This window comes from Nannospalax galili, unplaced genomic scaffold, assembly GCF_000622305.1.
Source record: "Nannospalax galili isolate Female #2095 unplaced genomic scaffold, S.galili_v1.0 scaffold291, whole genome shotgun sequence".
Lineage (NCBI taxonomy): Eukaryota > Metazoa > Chordata > Mammalia > Rodentia > Spalacidae > Nannospalax > Nannospalax galili.
The window spans coordinates 3,855,023-3,873,864 of NW_008330588.1; the positions used below are offsets into that span (position 1 = coordinate 3,855,023).

The following is an 18,842-nucleotide window of genomic DNA, read 5'->3' on the forward strand; positions in this document are numbered from 1 at the left end:
GGAGAAGCCCAGGTAAACTACAGGGCCCCGAGGTGTCTAAACTCCATAAGCTGTTTTTTTTTTTTTTATTTATTTATTTTTTTGAGGCAGGGTCTCATTGTATAATTCTGGCTGACCTGGAACTCATTATATAGCCCAGGTTGGCCTTGAATTCACAGACACCTGCCTGTCTCTGCCTCTGCTGGAATCAAAGGCATGCCCCACCATGCCCAACTCCCCATATGCTTTTCGTTTTTGGCCCGTCATGAAATAACAAATTAACATGTATAAAACAAGCCACACAGACCCACACTTCCCCTTTCTTGAGTCTGGCACACACTGACCAGCTCCTGTTAGGGAAAGCATCTTACCGTGTAGCCCACAGCTCAGGGCAGGGGACCTGAGCCACAATGTGCAATAGGAGCAGGTGGCTGTGACCTGCTGCGTCTGCTGTGTGCCGTCCCAGCCCTGCTCTGCCCTGTCCCCGCCTCCTGCAGGTTCATCTCACTGCCTTCCATGAACTGGGGCAGCAAGTATGAGGGACAGGCAGGAGAGGGTAGGTGTGAATGCTCTGGTGGCTGCGTGGAAAAGAAAGATGACAGCCACTCTGCTGCCCAGGGACAAGGACTGCTTGGAGCCCTTTGCTCTGCCCCTCCTGCTGGAGGAGGCGCAGAGCGGAGGGGAGGATGTCGCTCCTAAGTGCGAATCACGGTTCAACCGATTTGGCTTTGGTGAACAGAAATGTTGGGGGTGAAGAGAAACAATCACTATTTTTTTTCTTTTTTAATCTGGTAAATAATTAAAAGAGAAAAATACCAGTTTGAGTTCTTGTCTTTTCCTCAGGCTGTGGCAGGTGTCTTTTTTTTCCAGATAGCGTCTCACGTAGCAGAGACTAGCCTTGAATTCATGGTCCCCCTGCCTCCAGCCTCGAGTGCTGGGATCACACATGCCCAGCAGGTTGTGTCAAGTTTCTCATTCCTTCTTGCTTCCCCCAGTCCCACATATATCCACACTTGGGCTTTTCCACCCCAGGCCTCTGGAGAATGTGGACTAGTTGTGTGATGAACTCCCAAGCTGAAAGCTTGTCTGCACGGTTGCCGGCTCCTGCTGGCCGCGGACTGTGCCGTTTGTCATGCTGTCGTCCAGGGCCTGTTCTCTATACTCAGTGGGCCAGGCTGTTCATGTGATTGTCCATATTGTAGTTGGCACCAGTGGTTCTCAGTGCCTCCTCCGTGCATGGCATCTGCTGTGCCCTGTGGAGGAGACAGACTTTGGGACAGAGCACTGGGTGCACAGCTCCAGGTGAGTTGGCAGGTGAGCCTATAGGAAAACGTAGGGAGCTCAAGATCAAGATTGCCATTGCATCTTGGCCCGTTGGCTTAGATCATGGGGAGCAGACTCAATAGCTGGAGAGTGGGTCTGAAAGGTTGGCACTGATTGACAAAGGGTGCAGAGAGGTGGGATGAGCTGGGGAAGTGTCAGGAGCTCCAGGAAGAACTAGGTTTGGTGAGCCTCCTTACCTGCTTTTGTGATGCCCTTTGCCTCCTGCTGTCTGAGCTGCTGGGAAAATTCGCTGCATACCTGTCATGGGAAGACCAGAGTGGTAAGACAGGGTGTGTTTTTACAGGGTCTTAGTGTGCTGCCTCATGCCTCTCTGTCCTGCTATGGGGCTGGGCAGGTACCCGCTTTGCCAGGGAGACCGCCTCCAGAATCTACTGGACTTAGCCTTAAATCAATCCTGTGGTCTACATTTAGCAAGAAGGTCTGCCAGGCTTTTGTCTCCCTCAGCTGTAATAGTGATGGTCAGTTTCAGCCATGGGAGTCCTACTGCAGGGACACGCCCTACCCGAAGGGTACCTCTGGGTCAGTCTCTCCAGTGTGGTAAAACTAGAACAAGGCACATGGCTCTGCCACTTAGCTGTGTGACATTGACCAATTAGCCTTCTCTGTAGTTTTTTATCTGTAAAATGGGATGGCCATAGTGCCACCTAGCATCATGTCAGAACTAGTGAGCTGATAGGATTGAGGTACAGGGTACCTAGTGTTGGGAAAATCAGTGTGTGAGCTCCCACAGTCCATCACTGGCCTCAAATTTGAGATCCTGCCATCGCCTCCTAAGTGTTGGGGTTACAAGCACACACTACTTACTCTGGTCCTTTAAGAAGGGTCTAGAACTCAGGCCAGGCTGGGGCTATGGTCGCTTAGGAACTGAAGGACAACAAAACCATCTGGGATTTTGGAGATACTACAGAAGGCAAACAGGTAGCACAGGGAAGGGCAGAATTCTTCTTCCTTCTCCCTCTGGCCTCTCCTTTTCCGGCCTTCCCTTTCCCCACAACTCTTCCCCTTTCTCTACAGCCTCCTGTACCTCTGCTGTTGTTTGAATGTGAAGTGTCCCCCGGAGGCTCAGGTTTGAACACTTGTCCCCAGCTGGTGCTGCTGGTTTGGCAAGTTGTTGAACCTAGAGGACATGGTGCCTCCCTGGAGGAAATGGTCACTAGAGGCTGGCCCTGATGGATTGCAGCCCTTAACCATAAACCAAAACAAACCTTTCCTCCCGTATTTACTACTACTTGTCAGGCACTTGACAGCCAACAGGAAAAATAACTAATACATATTTTTCCATGTTCTTTTTTTTCCTTCCACTTCTGCCTCTGGGAAATAGTTCTTGCTTAGAAGTACTTTGTAATTGATTTTCTTGAATTTGGGGGTTAAAAAATATTCTTTATGATAATTTTTTATCACACGAGTAGAGGTCAGAGGACAACTTTCAGGAGTTCTCTCCTGCCACTGTGTAGGTCTGAGGGATCAAACTCAGGTTGTCAAACTTGGCGGCATGCACCTTTACCTGATGAGCCATGTTGGAGGCCCTGAATGATAATTTGGTCTCAGTGAACATGGACACACTACACAAACAAGCATGCATGTACCACACACACACACCCCACATATAATTTTGATCTCAAATTTCTAAGCTTTAGAGTTTTTATTCCCATTTGTGTGTGTGTGTGTGTGTGTGTGTGTGTGTGTGTGTGTGTGTGTGTGTGTGCATGTGGAGGCCAAGGATGGACATTAAGTGTCTTCCTCAATCCTTCTTCACCTTAATTTTTGAGATGGGGTCTATCATTGAACCTGCAGCTCACTGAATCAGGTAGACTGACCAACCAGCGAGCCCCAGAGATCCTCCTGTCTCCACCCAGAACCCCCTCCCCATTGATGGGATTACAGCCATGCCTTGCTTTTTTATATGAGTGCTGAGGATCCAAACTCAGGTCCTTATGGTTGTGTGGCAAGCACTTTATCAATGAGCCATCCATTCCCTTTTGTGAAGCCACTAGGTTTCAATCATGCGTCCTACACCTCATCGACCAAAAGCTCCTCGTAGATTCTTTCTGCCACTAATGTAAGACTTTGGGAACACTGAGGGAACAGACCATATTCAAACCGTAGCACTAAGTTACAAGCACACTCAGCCACCTAGGAGATGTCATTAGATTCTTATCAGTGAACAAAAGCAAGGCAGTGGGGAAGTAGAGTAACTCATTAAAGAAAAGGGGGAAAGAAGAGGGAGAAAGGTACTAGGCCAGGAGGAGAGAAGCCTGTTTTCCCAGTTATGGTGATTAGCTGAAGGCTGTCAAAGAGACCAGTCTAGATGATCTATTCTCAAATAAATCGACTAGGTCATTAGAGAACTAATTGCTGTTATTTGTGGATTTTACAAAAAGGCTTGAGAAGTGAGCTGTGCAAGATGTGAGAGGTGTTTCCTCCACCTTAGACTGACCTATTTCTCTTTATTTTTTTGAGACGGTCTCCCTGTAGCCCCAGCTGGCTGCAACTCACTATATAGACCAGGGTGGCCTCGATCTTACAGAGATCTGTTGCCTCTGCCTCCAGAGTGCTGGGATTAAGGGTGTGCCCCAACAAATCACTAAGTCTGACGTTAGGATTGCTGTTTCTTGAGGTAGAATTTCTGTCAAAGATGTTTCCAGAGTTGCTGCAGGTTTGAGACTGTCTATCGACATCACAGTTTATAGAATTTTCTGGTGTTTATAATTTTCCCTTTAAAATTCTACAGATGGCTCCATTTTCTTTTTGCATATGAGTTGCTATGGAAAGCTACAAGGCACTCAATTTTTTTCCTTTGATTCTGCCTAAAGTATTATGGACTAGTAGCGTCTTTATAATAGAGGAAATATTTTTATTATTTTTATTTTATTTTATGTGTATGAGCATATTGCCTACATGTATGTAAGTGCACCCATGTTGTGCAGTGCCTATGGAGGCCAGAAGAGGGGCATTGGATCCTCTGGGACTGGAGTTCTTAGCCACCATGTGGGTGCTGGGAACTGAACCCAGGTCCTCTGCAAGAGCAGCCAGTGCTCTTAACCTCTGAGCCATCTCTCCAGACCCTAGTTACTTTCATTGTTGTCATAAAATACCTGACAAAAGAAATTTAAAGAAGGAAGAATTGATTTGCTCTCTTCAGGGGCACTCAGTCTTTGTTGTAGGAAGGCATAGTGGCAGAAGTGTGAGGTGGCGGTCACTTTGCCACCTCAGTCAGGAAGTAGAGAATGAACAGGAAGTGAAGATGGGCTTATAAATCCCATCCCTTCCTCCAGTGAAGCTTCACTTCCTGAAGGTTCTACAGCCTTCCAAACAGTGCTACCAGTAGGGGACCAAGTGTTCAGGCACATGAACTTATGAGGGACAGTTCATATTTAAACAATACCCCGGTGGAGCCTAGATACTGAGATCTTTGTCTCTGCCTGAGTTACTTGAAGAGAGTGTGGCAGAAGCAGTGTTCATGGCAGCTCTCCTCTGAGAGCTGCTTTCTATGGCAGCTCTGGCTTTCCTGAAACATCTCCACCGTGGCCCAGTGGCTGGGAACATGGCTTGTTTCCTGGGGTTTGGATTTGTTCTGACAGTGGGGAGACAGACCATGTCTGATGAGGAAGTTAGGCCTTTGTTTTTCTAGCTAACATGGATTTTTCTCCAAGGTCCAATTTGGTTCCTAGACTGCCTCTCCGTCAAGGAAGCCTGGTCAGATAAATGATGGTATCATGTGGCCTACTCCCATCTCCTGGAGCCAGTATGGTTCAAAGGTGGTGGTTAGAGCCCACATGAATGTCCATTCTGTGCTGGATACCCTCAAGATCTGCAAGGTATCTGTCAGGTCTCCTGTCACACCCATGCATCCCAAGGACTCATGATTTCTCTCTGTAATCAGTTTTATGTTTAACTTAGGTCTTTTTTGGTTCTTATTGGTAGGTATCTAAAAAGGCAGGTTTTGTAACTGCATTATCATTTACAAAAGACTGTCTTGTCCTCTTTAGAAATCCTTTTGGGAAAACAACAAGAAAGCAAACAATTATCTTATTTTCTTGCATTTCTCTATCCCCATACCTGAAGGCCAGCTCTCCCTCTACATCTGGCTATACTCCACTGCAGTGTCCACTCGCAGTGTCCCCACATTTGGGGCCAAACATGTGTCTTACATGTTCTTAGTTGAGGGCTCTGCTTGCTTTAGGCATCTCGATTCGGGATGACGAAGGTTGGGATTCCAGTCCTGATCTCCTGGATGACAGTAGCCCATCCCACAGGCCGTCTGCTGGCAAGAATTTCAAGGCCCATTTAAGGTGGACACTGGAATGATTTCTGGGTGGGGCAGGGAAGGATAAGTTGACCTGTAAATCATGATGTTAGTGGCTTACAGACCCAGTTGCTGACAAACAAGCACACCTTGTCAGTGACTTGTTTGTGACAAGAGCTCAGTGAGGAAGAAGGGTAAAAGCTGCTGGATTATCCAGTGCTCAGAAACATCCTCCCTCTTTATTCCTCTGTTAGGTACCTGGCCAGGGAAATCTAAAATCAGAAAACGTAGTCACCCCAATCTAGCATCTAGCGTCTGCTCATGTGTGTCTGTGAACCTTAATTGATCCTTGCCCCCCCAAAAAAAGACTCAAAGCAAGTCTATAATCTACTGATGGAACTCTAAACAAGCCATTACACCTTTGTGAGTCACGAATTTCTAATCTGAGCATGGTGGTGTACACCTTTAATCCCAACACTCAACAGGGGGATCTCTGTGAGTTCAAGGCCTGCCTGGTCTACATAGTGAGTTCCAGGTCAGTTACAGCTACATAGTGAGAACCTGTTTCAATAAACCAAAATAATGACGATGATGACGATATTGATGATGATGATGATTTGGTCGCATCGTTATGGAAGCAGTAGGTGATTTGGGGGTTAGGGGCAGAGGACAAGAACTCGCCCCCTACGGCACGTACGATGCCTCCCCCAGGCCGCGCGGTGGCGCTGCGGCGGGAGCAGATCGCAGGGGTGCAGGGGACCCTGAGCGTGGCGGCAGCGTTCAGGGCTGCTGCGGTGAGTGCTGCGAGTATCGAGGGCGCGGGCCCGGGTCTTGGATCGCGGGTGGAAAGGGCGACTGGGTGATTCGGGCGGGCCCCGTGGGTGGCGGCCGGGAGCTGCCCGCGCCGCGCGACGCCAGGCCAGGCTAGGCGCCGGCCCGCGGTGCGGTGGGGAGCGACCCCGGCCCTGGACCGGCGTGCCGCCCATCCCCCTCCTCGATGCCTTGGACCGGAAAGGCTCCCAGGACACTTGCCGCTGCGGGCGCGCCCAGGGCCTGGGTTTTGATCCAGGTCTTGTCCACCACCCCTACAGGCTCACCCACTTGTCACCCTGGCCCTTCTCTGCTTGGACGGTGTCTTCCTCTCCTCGGCCGAAAATGACTTTGTCCATCGAGTCCAGGCGGAGCTGGACCGCTTCCTGCTGCAGAAGCAGCTATCCAAGTACGGGGAATGAGGGAGTGACTTTAATGCTAAGAAAGGCAGGGTTTGCCCCTCCCCCAGGTACTGCGCCCGTGTTACTAGCTGGCGCAGGCCCTAATCTTGCTTGGCTTTTAGTGTTGATATCTGCAGTTATCTTCCAGCCACATCTTTTCCTTTGTAATTTTGAGCTTCACTCCAAGGCAGAAATCTGGTCGTGTCGTCCCCGCCCCTCTTCCCTGGGGAAGGTGGGATCTGCAGCTCCCTGTGACCTTTCCTGTATTCCCCCATCCCTTGCGGCCTGACTGGGACCCCCTGGGGTATACGGAGCCTGGTGTCAAGCCACCATTAACCTGGGAGTGGACTTGGTAGGAATCAGGCCCAGGGGCTGGACCTGGAGCTCCTGCTTAGTACTCGGTCTGGTTCTTTCCCAGGGTTCTTCTTTTCCCCCCACTCTCCAGTCGCCTTCGGTACCTGATCCATAGAACAGCAGAGAATTTTGATCTTTTGAGCAGCTTCTCAGTTGGGGAGGGCTGGAAGAGGAGGACAGTCATCTGTCACTTGGACATCAGGTGTGTATTCTACTGGCTTTGGAGGGTCCTCAGAAATTGATTCTTTATGGTGATTGGGTCTGCTGGCCAGCCCCTGGGAGGGTCGAGTTGACAAGAGCCAGAGCCAGGAACCCCAAGGTGTATGAAGTCAGGGCTGCCTTTTGCTTCAGTAGTGATGCTGCTGACTTGGCTAAGTCAGCTGTCCATGTTGGGCTGAATGTGTGTGAGAGACAGAGAGACAGAAAAGGAAACAAAGATCACAATATCACAATTAGAGTAGTGATGGTGTGTCTGCTCCCCTTTTTTGTGAGCATGTTCTGTAGAGAGCCCTTGTTACAAGGGAAACACCACATGTTAGTCCATAAGCGTTGCTGTTCCTTTGTGCATTGCACAGGATGGACATCTGTACTAGTTTGGTCTGTTTATTGCTGTGACAAAACGCTCTGACCAAAACCAATTTGAGGAGGAAATGGTTTATTTGGCTTACACATCCTGATCACAGTTCATCTTTGAGGGAAGCCAGGGCAGGAACCTGGAGGCAGGAACTGAAGCGGAGACCACAGTGGAATGCTGTTTACTGGCTTGCTCAGCTGCATATACAGCCCAGGCCTACATGCCCAGGGTGGGCACCACCCACAGTGAGCTGGGCCCTCCTACATCAACCAGCAATTAAGAAAATGCCCCACAGACTGCCCCAGAGGTCAGTCTGATGAAGGCCATTTCTCACTTGAGATTACCTCTTTCCCAGATAACCAGGACATCTTATCGATGGAAATCTGACTCTAAAGATTGAAGTTGCATGTTTCCTAATAACAGCTCCTAAATGCAAATATTAACCTTACTTGATGTGTACCAAAGATTCAGTTACCACTGATTTAATTGACGTGTTCAAGAGCAAGCTGCTTTGTGCTGGTCAGGGTGGCATTCTGCCTTTGCCATGATGCCTTTATAAGGGATTTTTGAGGGTCATTTTGGTTTTGGCTTTTGCCTAATGCTGACTTGACAGTGTTGTGTCTGAACAGTAGATGGCTCCAGTAAGCCATTTTGCTGTGGACCCAAACATGCCCTGAGGTGTCTATTCCTGCTCCAGGGTACCCAATTCAGATGGCCTCTCTGGGCCCTGTCGCCCTCCTGCCTCCCACCCTGGCAAGTACCATGGTCCTCGGTCTGCCTCACATCGGGGAGCAGCTGCTGGTTCCAGAGGTGCTCGCAGTGGCAGGTGGCATCGTGGACGCAAGCCAGACCAGCCGTTGTATGTGCCCCGGGTGCTACGCAGGCAAGAAGAACCAATGGTTCCCTCCATTCCAGGGCTTGAAGGAGAGGCCCTAGCTGATGGAGTTTCAGAAGAGCCTGGAAGGGCTGGTGCTGGGGATCCTGATGCTGATCAGGGAGTTCCCGTGTTGATGACTCAGGGAACAGAGGACCTGAAGGGCCCAGGTCCAGGCTGCACAAACGAGCCACTGTTGGAGCTGGGTGCCACTGAGCCCTCAGGGCCTGAGAGTGTCTCTGAGAAGGAACAAGGTGTGGAGATAGCCACACAGCTGGGGTCCAGCCCTCAGCTGGCCGTGGAGGAGGAGAACAGGAGTCAGCTGGAGCAGAGCCCGGTGGCCCAAGAGACGGAGAAGGTAGAGGGAAAGGAGAAAGAGAAGATGGTTGAGGAGGAAGAGAAGGTGGATGAGGAAGAAGAGGAGGAGGAGGAGGAGGATGATGATGACAAAGACCATGATGATTCTAGTGAGCTGCTGCCAGAGGTGATGAGCCCTTGAGCCCAGAAAGGGGAGGGTGGAGGCAAAGTGGGTGTGGCCTCAGGTGTATGGGACAGAGGGCCTTGGGGTGGCAGTGAGGATGGATTGCTGGTGGTATGTTCAGGGTGGCTCAGGCCTGAGTATTGGGTGTTAGGGGTCCCTCAGGGAACTTGGGGGAGGAGTGGTAAATTTAGGTCCTATCCCAACCATTCAGGACCTAGTTGACCCTAGGCAAGCCATTTGCTTTCTTAAAAAATATTTTATTTATTATTTTAATTTTATATGTATGAGTGTATTGCCCATATGTAATGTAAATGCACTCAAGTCGTGCATTGTCCATGAAGGTCAGAAGAGGGCATTGGATCCCCGGGAACCGGAGTTATGGATGGTTGTTAGCCACCATGTGGGTGCTATCAAACCCTGGTCCTCTGTAAGAGCAGCCAGTGCTCTTAACTGCTGAGCCACCTCTACAGCCCCCAAATCATTTGCTTTTCAAAGCCTGTTTCCTCATCTGAAAAAGAAAAGGGGGTAAAAGATGTTTCACAAGGTAGTGGAGACAGAATGCATACGTACAAGCTTTGTTCTGTGCTGGAGAAAATACCCTCCTGCCTGGAGCTTTGTCTTACACATTGCATTTGTGTCTGTCCCTGAGGTTGACTGGGACCAACCAGGGGCAGTTGACTGCCCCTCAGTTTTTCCATCTCCTAGGGACCCATTCTGTATACCTAGTAAAGGGGTATATTTAGGATCAGATGAAACACAGTGGCTACAGATAACAGCCACCCAGTGTGGGCTCCATACAACCAAATACCTTCCCCTAAAACGTCTCTATTTTGACTGTCCTGGCCTATTCTGGGACCAAGCTGCTATACCCAGATTCTTACCACATAGGCTCTCACCTCCCCCAGAAGTGTCAGTGGTTTTAAAAGCAGTAATTGGGGCCCTTTGTGTCAAAGCTCCCCTTGCCAAAGGGTCTGGTCACTCCCAGATCACAGCCAACCTGACAGAGAAGGAGATTGAGATAGAGAAGATCCACCTGGACACATCCTCCTTCACAGAGGAGCTGCCTGGGGAGAGGGACTTGGCCCATGTGGTGGAGATCTATGACTTTAAGCCAGCGCTCAAGACCGAGGACCTGCTGGCAACTTTCTCTGAGTTCCAGTGAGTACTGAAGAATGTTGGGGAGACTGGGAGGAGCTAGATAGCCCTTCCCTTCTAGGAATGCTTGCCTGCCCCTCCCCTAGTGTTTAACACTTGAGAAAGGTTGAAGGTAGATGGCCGCCTTGGCTCCTTGCTCCTGGGCAGTTCACCTTAATGACTATGCCTGGGGAAGGGAAGGGCTGATGTTTGGGTGGTGACACATTCAGAAGACCCTAGACCTCGACCACATTCTCCATGTGCACATGCCTGCTGGGACCACAAGACCTTCCATCAGTTGCTCAGAACACAGCTGTCCATATGCCACTGGGTCACTTGGTCTGTCATAGCCCGTTGGCACCCAGGCCCAGCCTGGCTGTGACAGTGTCTGAGGGGAAGCCTTCCTGCCCTTGGCCTTATCCATACAAGCCTTCCAGCACTGTCTTCTTCAGTTCTAGATACTGACTGGGGGACCCTTCTCACCTTTTCACAGGGTTACATTTGTCTCTCTGAAGCTGACAGAATGTGTCTTGGGGGTCAGAGTCGGGAGGGACCTTGCCTGAAGGATCTGGGGGAAATGGGTTTGACCTGTCTTCTCCCCACACAGAGAGAAGGGGTTCAAGATCCAGTGGGTAGATGACACTCATGCCATTGGTATCTTTCCCTGCCAGGCTTCAGGTAAGGCAGCTTCCTGGTGGGCCCCACCCCTCCCTTACCACCTTTGAGAGCAGAGGCAGTTGGGTTCCCTGGGTGAAGGGCCACCCTGAGTCCACCCAGCCTGAACCACAGTCTGGGTGCTGGGGCGCGCAGGCCCAGGAAACAGGAAACTCTCAGGAAATCTTTGGCTTTTTCTCTTCTGTTGTGGCTTCAGTGCAGAGATTTTAGGGGCAGTGACATTTCCTGAGTAGGTGGCATGGGCCAAGTCATAGGTCCTTCCTTCACATATTGAATGAACGAACCATCAAGAAGAACAGGTGTTCTGGGTCACAGGCATTCTCCGCAGGCGGCTTCACAGGGCTTTGCCTTCTCATTTTTCACTCCAGCCTCAGGTGTGGGTCTCATCACCCCATTCTCTCAGACAGAAGGCTTGAGGTCTGTGGTGGTTACAGAGCCTCTCTCTGTGGAAGGTAGGGAGTCATGCAGCCTCCTGACTGACTCCGGCATTCTTGTCTCTCCTCAGCCTCTGTCCCATGCTGTCCCTGCCATCCCGCTGCTTGCTTTGGGTGTCCTTATAAATAAGACCCTCCATCCTGAACCATGGTCTGTGAACATCAGAGCTAGGAGCATACTGCTTGGGTTTAGCCTGGTCCTCAGAGAGCCTGATATTGGGGTGGGGCAGAGGGAATGGGGTACAGCAGGGCTTTAAAGCCCTGGAGAGGGAGCCTGTTCTAGTTTGCTTCTCTACTGCTGTGATAAAATACTGGCCAAAACCAACTAGAGGAAGAAGGGGTTTGTTTGGCTTACATGTCCACATACATAGTCCATCACTGGGGGGACCTGGCAGGAACTGAAACAGAGATCATGGAGGAACGTTGCTTTCCCTGGCTTGCTCAGCTCTCATACAGTCCAGGCCCAACTGCCTAGGGATGGTACAACCCACAGTGGGCTGAGTCCTCAACATCATTTAATAACTAAGAGTAAATGCCTCACAGACATGGCCATAGGCTTAATCCAGTGGAGGAAATTCTTCAGTTACAGTTTCCTCTTCCCAGGTGACTAGTTTGAAACAAGTTGACAAAAACTAACAAACATAGAACCCCTGGAAGGGAGAAAGGGAAGAAAGACAGGAAGTCACTGAGGACCATGGAAGAATGAGCTCTGACTGGAGGCGGCCTTGGCTGTCGCCTGGGCCCTGTCACAAACACTATGGCAAGAGCAAGTCATGCCCTGGCCTCCGTTTCCTCATCTATACAGCAACTCAGCTAGGTCCTGATGTGTCCTTGCCCTGCACTGAATAGCCCAGGTGTACCACAATCTAGTGTGGGTGGGCAGGGAGTGATGGTGCCTCTGGGATCTGGGGGTGGTGGTGGAAAGAGTCTGGCTGAAGCTCTGGCTTTCAAAGCAGAGCCTGCTCCTCTGGCTGTGAAAATGCTGGGCTGTGTCACAGGCAGCATCCTTGTACAGGTCTGCAGGAATCTGTGGCACAAGGCAAGCTTGACTGTCCTGTTTCCTCACCAGAGCAGAGGCAGAGCCACCTTCCCCAGCTCGGGCTGGGTTTGTGGAGTGGCTGAAGCAGTTTGGGGTGATGCATGTGCCCCAGACCTCAGGGGGGAGGGGTTCACATAGCACAAGAAAGAACTACTGATATTCCTTTCCCCAGCTGCCGAGGCTCTGGCAAGGGATTTCTCTGTACTCAAGATCCGGCCGCTCACGCAGGGGACCAAGCAGTCCAAGCTCAAAGCCTTGCAGAGGCCAAGTAAGATGGAGCCTGTCCCTCAGCGGGGAGTCTGTGTGCTCATGTGTTTGGTTTCTTCTTTCTGCAGTTTCTTGCTCTTCAGGAGCCTGGGCTACAGTAGCCAATGGGGCAATGCTTCCGCCCTCCAGAAGGGCCTGGAGAGAGTCTAGGCTATCTGCTGTCCGGGTTTGCCCTCCAGCTCACTCCCTCCCCTGGGCATTGCTCTATGAGAAGCCCAGCCTTCCTTCTAGAAGGCCATGGGTACCATACCCTGTAAGGGTGAAAAGTATAGTCCTTGGGGTCAGCTCTGGGTGGGACCCTAGCTCTGTCACTTATCTAAGTTGACCTTGAGTGAGTCATTTTCCCCTGTTAAAAAAAAGCGAATTGTACAGGAGCCGGGGGACATGTGGTGCTGAATAAATGTTAGCTCCTTCCCTTTCTTGTTCCAGAAAGCATGGTGGGACTCTTCGAAGTCAGTTTTCTATGACTATGAGGTCATGGTCATCAGAACTGGCAACAAGGAAACCAGCCAAAGCCATTCATGCCCTGTGGGTAGTGACGTGGCCCTTGTCTCAGACTTTTTAGGAACAATAAACATTCTGTCTTGGTCAAGAGCCCTGGGTGTCCCATCCTGGGTGTTTTTCCTCCCAAAGGGCCCCAGAGATCAAGGAGGTGACAGGTTTGCCTTTTCTCACCCCCAGTGCACAGAGAAACAAGGTTGACAGGTAGGGGTAGGTTTGTGTCAGGATCCCACTGGGAGGCCTGGAGTCTTCTCAGTCCTGCTCACAAGCCCTGGTCGCTGTGGGCACAGACGGGCCCCCAGCCTCAGCTCCATGTTATTAGACATGGGCTCATCTGGCTTCCAAGGCTGATCTGTCACTAGGAGAGGCAGCCCCAGCCTTGAATCCAAGTCTCACCCACTGGGGCTTCCTTCCAGAGCTCCTGCGGCTGGTGAAGGAGAGACCACAGACAGATTCCGCAGTGGCCCGCAGGCTGGTGGCCCGGGCCTTGGGGCTCCAACACAACAGAAAGAAAGAGCTGCCTGCTGCCCGGAGTCTCCTGCCACCCTGAGGCCCCAGGCCCGGCGTCCAGAGTAGGTTGGGCCCCCCACACCACACGCCTTTACAGGCACCAGGACAGCCCCTTGCCAGTACTGGAGCTACTGTGGGGGTGTGGTAGACTTTAGTTGATCTAGTCCCAGAAATTTTGAAAAAATAAAAATTTAAAATTGTTCTAATGATTGCTTCCAAGTCTAGTCTCAGAGGGACACTAGAGGGTGCTGTCCCATCTCTCTCCATCTGTTGACTGCTGAAGACCAGGTTACCTTGTCTGGAGGATCCCATCTGAGCTTTGGGGGCCTTTGTGCACAAGTGGCTCATTTGGGGAAGGAGGTAGGTTGCACCTGCTCTATGCCACCTGCCTAGTCTCCTGTCATCCTGTGTGGAGCAGCTGTGGGTATGGCTGTGCTCGGGTGTTATTTGTAGGTATGGGTTACTAGGATTCCTTGCAGAAATAAGAGGTCAAACCTTGCAAGAGGTGAGACCAAGTGCATGCTGAGTTTTCCCACAGGAGCACCTGGCAGCAGCAGTGGGACAGACCAGTACCCTCTTCTCTTCTGGCTTAGGTGAAGAGTTGGAGGCACTGTAGCCCTCTTTGGAGCTTTGGCGTTATTGTGAACTTGCTGGAGGCCAGCACACCCTGAACACAGGAGGAGCCTCTAAGGAAGGCTGGAGCCCCTGCTCTGCTGATGCACACTCACTTCCTTGGGAAGCTGCCTTGTTACTCTAGTTGCCCTGACTGGTCCTGACTCACTCCTGTGTCCTTATCAAGTTTCAGTGAATAGCAGCTGTTTAAGAAAGGCCACAGTTGATCTCTGCTGCAGTTTGGGCGGCCCAGTCTTTCTCAGGGCTGCAGCCTGTAGTGGAGCAGCCCATCAGGTCACACAGGACTTTAGGGGATTTGGGGGACACAGGGACCATTAATGTAGGTGTGAAACTATAAACATGTGACACTCCTGGACATAGGAAGCTATGAGTCCACGGCAGTGGTTCAGATAAAATCAAGGTATGTATCAGGAACCTTTCTCTCTAGGCTTTAAGTACATATGTGTGGTGAAATGGGTTTGGTAATTGTCCTTGTCACCCAGGACCCAGGTGATAGCATTACTGGATCAATAACCCATGGTTGACATTGTCTCATCATGAACCCAGTAACGTGGAGCCAGCTGACAATGAACTGAAACCATGAGCCAGATAAGAAATTTCCCCCTTCTAAATTGTTTCCCCAGGAGATAGTTTTCACAGCAACAAAACACTAACACAGTAGTACATAGCTATAGGCAAAACCAATATTGTACATAAAAGTTGTGTGATGGCTGATCTTTATTGTCACCTTGGTTGGATTTAGAATCCTGTAGGAGGCAGACTTCTGGGTATGTCTGAGGGCATTTTCAACTGAGGCGTGAAGACCCACCCTGAATGTGTGTTAGCACCATCTTGTGGGTTGGGGTCCTGGGCCATGTAATCAGAAAAGTCAGATGAGCACTGGCATTCTCCCTCTTTCTGGTCCACTGAGATGTGAACAAGCAGCCTACTGCTCTTTTGCCACAGTATCAATCTTCCTGCCCTCAAACCACGAACCAAAATCCTATCTCCCTAAGTCACTCCTGTTGGGTATTCGACACAGCGACAAGAACAGTACTGCAAGTTGGACCTGTCATTGGTGCTCAGCACTACCACTGGCAGCCTGAAGAGTTCTCTTCCCCCTCAGAGACCCCCAGATCCTTGACTTTGCCAGAGATGTATTGAGCTGGTATGAAGCAGAGTTAAAGTTTATTAAAATGATTTTAAATATAAATTTGTTACTGGAGTTAAGAGGTGCTCAGGGAAAGAGAGTACACCTGAGAGCTGGACGTGGGCTTCTCACAGAAACTAAGTGTCTCGGTCACCGTACATAGGATTTTAGAGGCTTTTGATGAATTTCTAAGCTTCACCTCCAAATCTCTCCACTCCCAACTTGTGTTTTGAGACAGTCTCACTATGTAGCACTGACTGGCTTGGAACTTGCTGTATAGACCAGGCTAGCCTCAAATTCAGATCTGCCTGCCTCTACCTTCAAATTGCTGGGATTAAAGGTGTGTGCCACCACACCTGGCTTTCTTCCCCTTTTTGAAAGTGAGGCTATAGGGTGGCTACAGAGGTGACTTGGATAGATTGTAACCTGATAAGGCAAAACCATGTCCTGAAGGTGGCATAAGGGTTAAGATGTACTTTTTACTGTAGATGGGGTTTCTGGTGAGATTCCTAGAAAATTACAAGTTTACAGCTAGGAAAGGAGAAAGGCCATTTATACTCAGGCCTTGCATGATTCATTGCTACTTTTACATCCTTACTTGAAATATCTCTATAGAAGGAACACTGTCTTTATGTCAGTATTGACAGCAAACGTTAACTGACTTTCAGCTGGCAAGAGTTACAACCAGACTCTGGGTGAGGAGCCTCTTCCCTGTCCCCATAATCTCCTTTTTGTGTCCTGTCTCATTACTATACAAATCTTCAAACAAACCTTTGGAGACTTGGAATGTGTGACTTGACTACTGTATTTAAAAATTACTACAGGGGCTAAAGAAATGGCTCAGTGGTTAAAAGTATGTACTGCTCATGCAGAGGACTGAAATTCAGTTCCCAGCACCCATGTTGGGTAGCTCACAATCTCCTCTAACTCAGGGGATCTGATTACTTCTGCACTCTGAGGGCACCTGCAATGTGCTTAAGACACACACACACACATATTTTTAAAAATGAGACAATTGAACAGAATAGAGAAGTTGGTATAATTAGAATAGAGGTTGTAATAGTTAACCTTGATTGTCAACTTGGTGGGATTTAGAATCACCATGGAAACATACCTCTGAAGGTGTCTATGAGGGTGTTTCCAGAAAGGTTTAATAGAAGAGGGAAGGCCCACCCTAAATGGTAGCACCATTCCATGGGCTGGGGTCTTGGGCCAAATAAAAAGAGGAAAGCAAGCTGAGCACCAGCAGTCATCTTCCCCGGCTTCCTGTCTGTGGACACAATGCGACCAGCCATCTCACACACCTGCCACCACACCTTTCCCACTAGGAGACTCAAACTATCAGCCTTCCTAAAATGCACCTTCCTTAAGCTGCTTTTGTCACAGTAACGAGAAAAGTAACTAATAAGGGAAATTGGTGTCAAGAGTGGAATCACTGATGTAATAAACATGGTTCTTAGGAGTTTGGAACTGGTTTGAGGGAGGAATGTAGAAAAGTTTAGAACTTTGGGCTAGAAAAGTCCTAGAATGCTGTGAACAGTTTAATGGGCCATTCTAGTGGGAGTCTGAAAGACCGGAATGCTGTGGGAAGTGTACACGGGGGATACCTGGCTCGTGAGGTTTTGTTGGGAACAAGGACTAGAACTGGGCTAGAAGCCATTGCTATTGCCTGGCAAAGAATCTAGCTGTATTCTGCCTGTGTCCTGAGAACTTGTGTGAGCTTGAACTCAAAAGTGATGGACTAATTTGGTTAGTGGAGGAAATTTTTAGACACTCTAGCATTCAGCCTGCAGTATGGTTACTGCTCATTGCTCTTATTCAGGTCTACAGTAAAAAAAAGTCACAATTGGAACAGAAAGATGTAATTAAAAATGTGTATGGTATGAAAAAGTATGAACAAGTTTAAAGTTGCTGAGAAAGCAGTTATAATTATTAGATTGGAGTGCTTGTCTTGCATGTAGAAAGCCCTGGGTTTGATCCCTAGCACTGCATAAAATGGCATGGTGGCACACTGTAATCCCAGCACTCAGAAGACAGGTCATCTTTGGTTGTATAGTGAGTTTAAGACCAGATGCCTCACAATCCTGCTGCTGTGCCTTCCCTGCCACAAGGGGCTGTGTCCTCAAAACCATGAGGCAAAATAAACCCACCCTTCCTTAACTTGGTTTTGTCAGGAATTGTGTCCTGCAATGAGAAAAGTTCCTAATACAAAGGTCTAGATATTCAAGTTTTCCAGAATGAATAAGGAAGGGGAGAAATGGGATTCGGCCTGACCACCTCTGGGGTTGATAAGTTCACATCTGCCACATTTTCAGAAGAAAATGACCCACTCTGCAGAGCGTGATGATGTCACACTTGGGATAGGCCAAAGCTTGAATGGGATAAGCTGGTGACAGGCTGTCACCAGCTCCCACAGCCATGTGTCAAAGCCCCTGCCCCTGAGGAGGGGCCCAGGGTCAGGCAGCAGCACCTGGTAATGAGGGAGCACCTTTCCTCTCAGCCGGGTCTGGCCAGCTGGACTGTGGTGATGGATATGTCCCCTGGGGAGACGTTGTGTCACCTGAAGTCAGGAGGTAACCATGAGTCTTTTTTTTCTTCTTTTTTTCCCTTTTGGTTTTTTTCAAGATAGACTCTTGGTCTAAAGCCTAGGCTGGCAGTCTTGTGGCAGCCCTCCTGCTTCAGCCTGAGTGCAGGAGTTACAGGCATGAGTCACCACACCTGGCTCCAAGTCTTTACTGCACAGAAAGCTGGTTATTTAGGAGTCCACTAAAGTGTTCAAACTTTTGTTCTGTCTCCTCACTGAAGGATCCACCTGAAGAGTAGGAGTCGAGAGAGAGAGAGAGAGAGAGAGAGAGAGAGAGAGAGAGAGAGAGAGAGAGAGAGAGAGATGCATTAGATGCCTAGCTGTGACTCCAGGTGGGGAGTTGGTCTGATGGCCTCCACTGGGACCCCTCTGACACCACCCCCAAGGCAAGTACTGCTAGTCAGCTCTAGGGCCAGGCACTGGGCATGTACTGTGTCAAACTCACTGTGTGAACAGATGTAGTGCCCTCAGTTTTCACTGTCACGAGGAGTGAGGCTTGTCACATGCCCGAAGAGGCAAAACCTGCTTTCTTTTTTGTTCCCCAAGGAAAAATCTCTTCATTGGAGACTAGGGACAGTGGTTTGCTCACTTCTAGTCCTTCACAGCAAAACCCGAAACACAGAGCCCACAAACTGCTGATACCCACATATTTGTGGTCACATGCACAGTGAGTTAGCCTCAGCTCCAGGCCTTATATAGTTCTGGGGTCTGCTCTTTCTGGACTGGCCAGTTTAGCACCACCCTCTCCTTGGCCAAGGCTGGCTGTGAACACCCAGTCCCCACCCAGGCTTTCTGTGTCTCTGGCTTTTTTCCTAAGCTGGGAACTTGATGCTGGATCCACTCATAGTTTTCCCCACATTAGCTGTTTCTGGT

General features: G+C 49.6%; 2 protein-coding genes and 1 long non-coding RNA gene across 8 annotated transcripts in view; 1 reads left to right on the forward strand and 2 right to left on the reverse strand.

Annotated features, from left to right (window-relative positions):
* Positions 1-915: 915 nt before the first annotated feature.
* LOC115067300 lies at positions 916-6,053 on the reverse strand. Of its 2 annotated transcripts, none has more exons than XR_003846728.1 (3): positions 5,475-6,053; positions 1,500-1,560; positions 916-1,232 (listed from the first exon to the last, which is right to left on the reverse strand). It is a non-coding gene; the product is annotated as an uncharacterized LOC115067300 (long non-coding RNA). The 2 variants fall into 2 exon arrangements; XR_003846729.1 differs by having other exon boundaries at positions 916-1,299.
* Positions 6,054-6,252: 199 nt separating this feature from the next.
* Positions 6,253-17,206, forward strand: R3hcc1 (R3H domain and coiled-coil containing 1). 2 transcript variants are annotated; one of them, XM_029554861.1, is made up of 9 exons: positions 6,253-6,363; positions 6,661-6,788; positions 7,199-7,336; positions 8,406-9,066; positions 10,049-10,221; positions 10,805-10,875; positions 11,241-11,324; positions 12,518-12,613; positions 13,530-17,206. In XM_029554861.1, the coding sequence occupies exons 1-9, from the start codon at positions 6,268-6,270 to the stop codon at positions 13,661-13,663; spliced, it is 1,581 nt and encodes a 526-aa protein (XP_029410721.1). In that variant the 5' UTR covers positions 6,253-6,267; the 3' UTR covers positions 13,664-17,206. The 2 variants fall into 2 exon arrangements, with proteins under 2 accessions (XP_029410721.1, XP_008848932.1); XM_008850710.2 differs by lacking the exon at positions 11,241-11,324.
* Positions 16,575-18,842, reverse strand: part of Loxl2 (lysyl oxidase like 2) — a 96,351-nt gene continuing 94,083 nt past the window's right edge. For all 4 annotated transcript variants that reach the window (XM_017802675.2, XM_029554851.1, XM_029554849.1 and 1 more), the window contains exon 14: positions 16,575-18,197. In XM_017802675.2, coding sequence (XP_017658164.1) covers positions 18,118-18,197 — 80 coding nt within the window. In that variant the 3' untranslated portion in view covers positions 16,575-18,117. The remainder of the gene's footprint in view (positions 18,198-18,842) is intronic.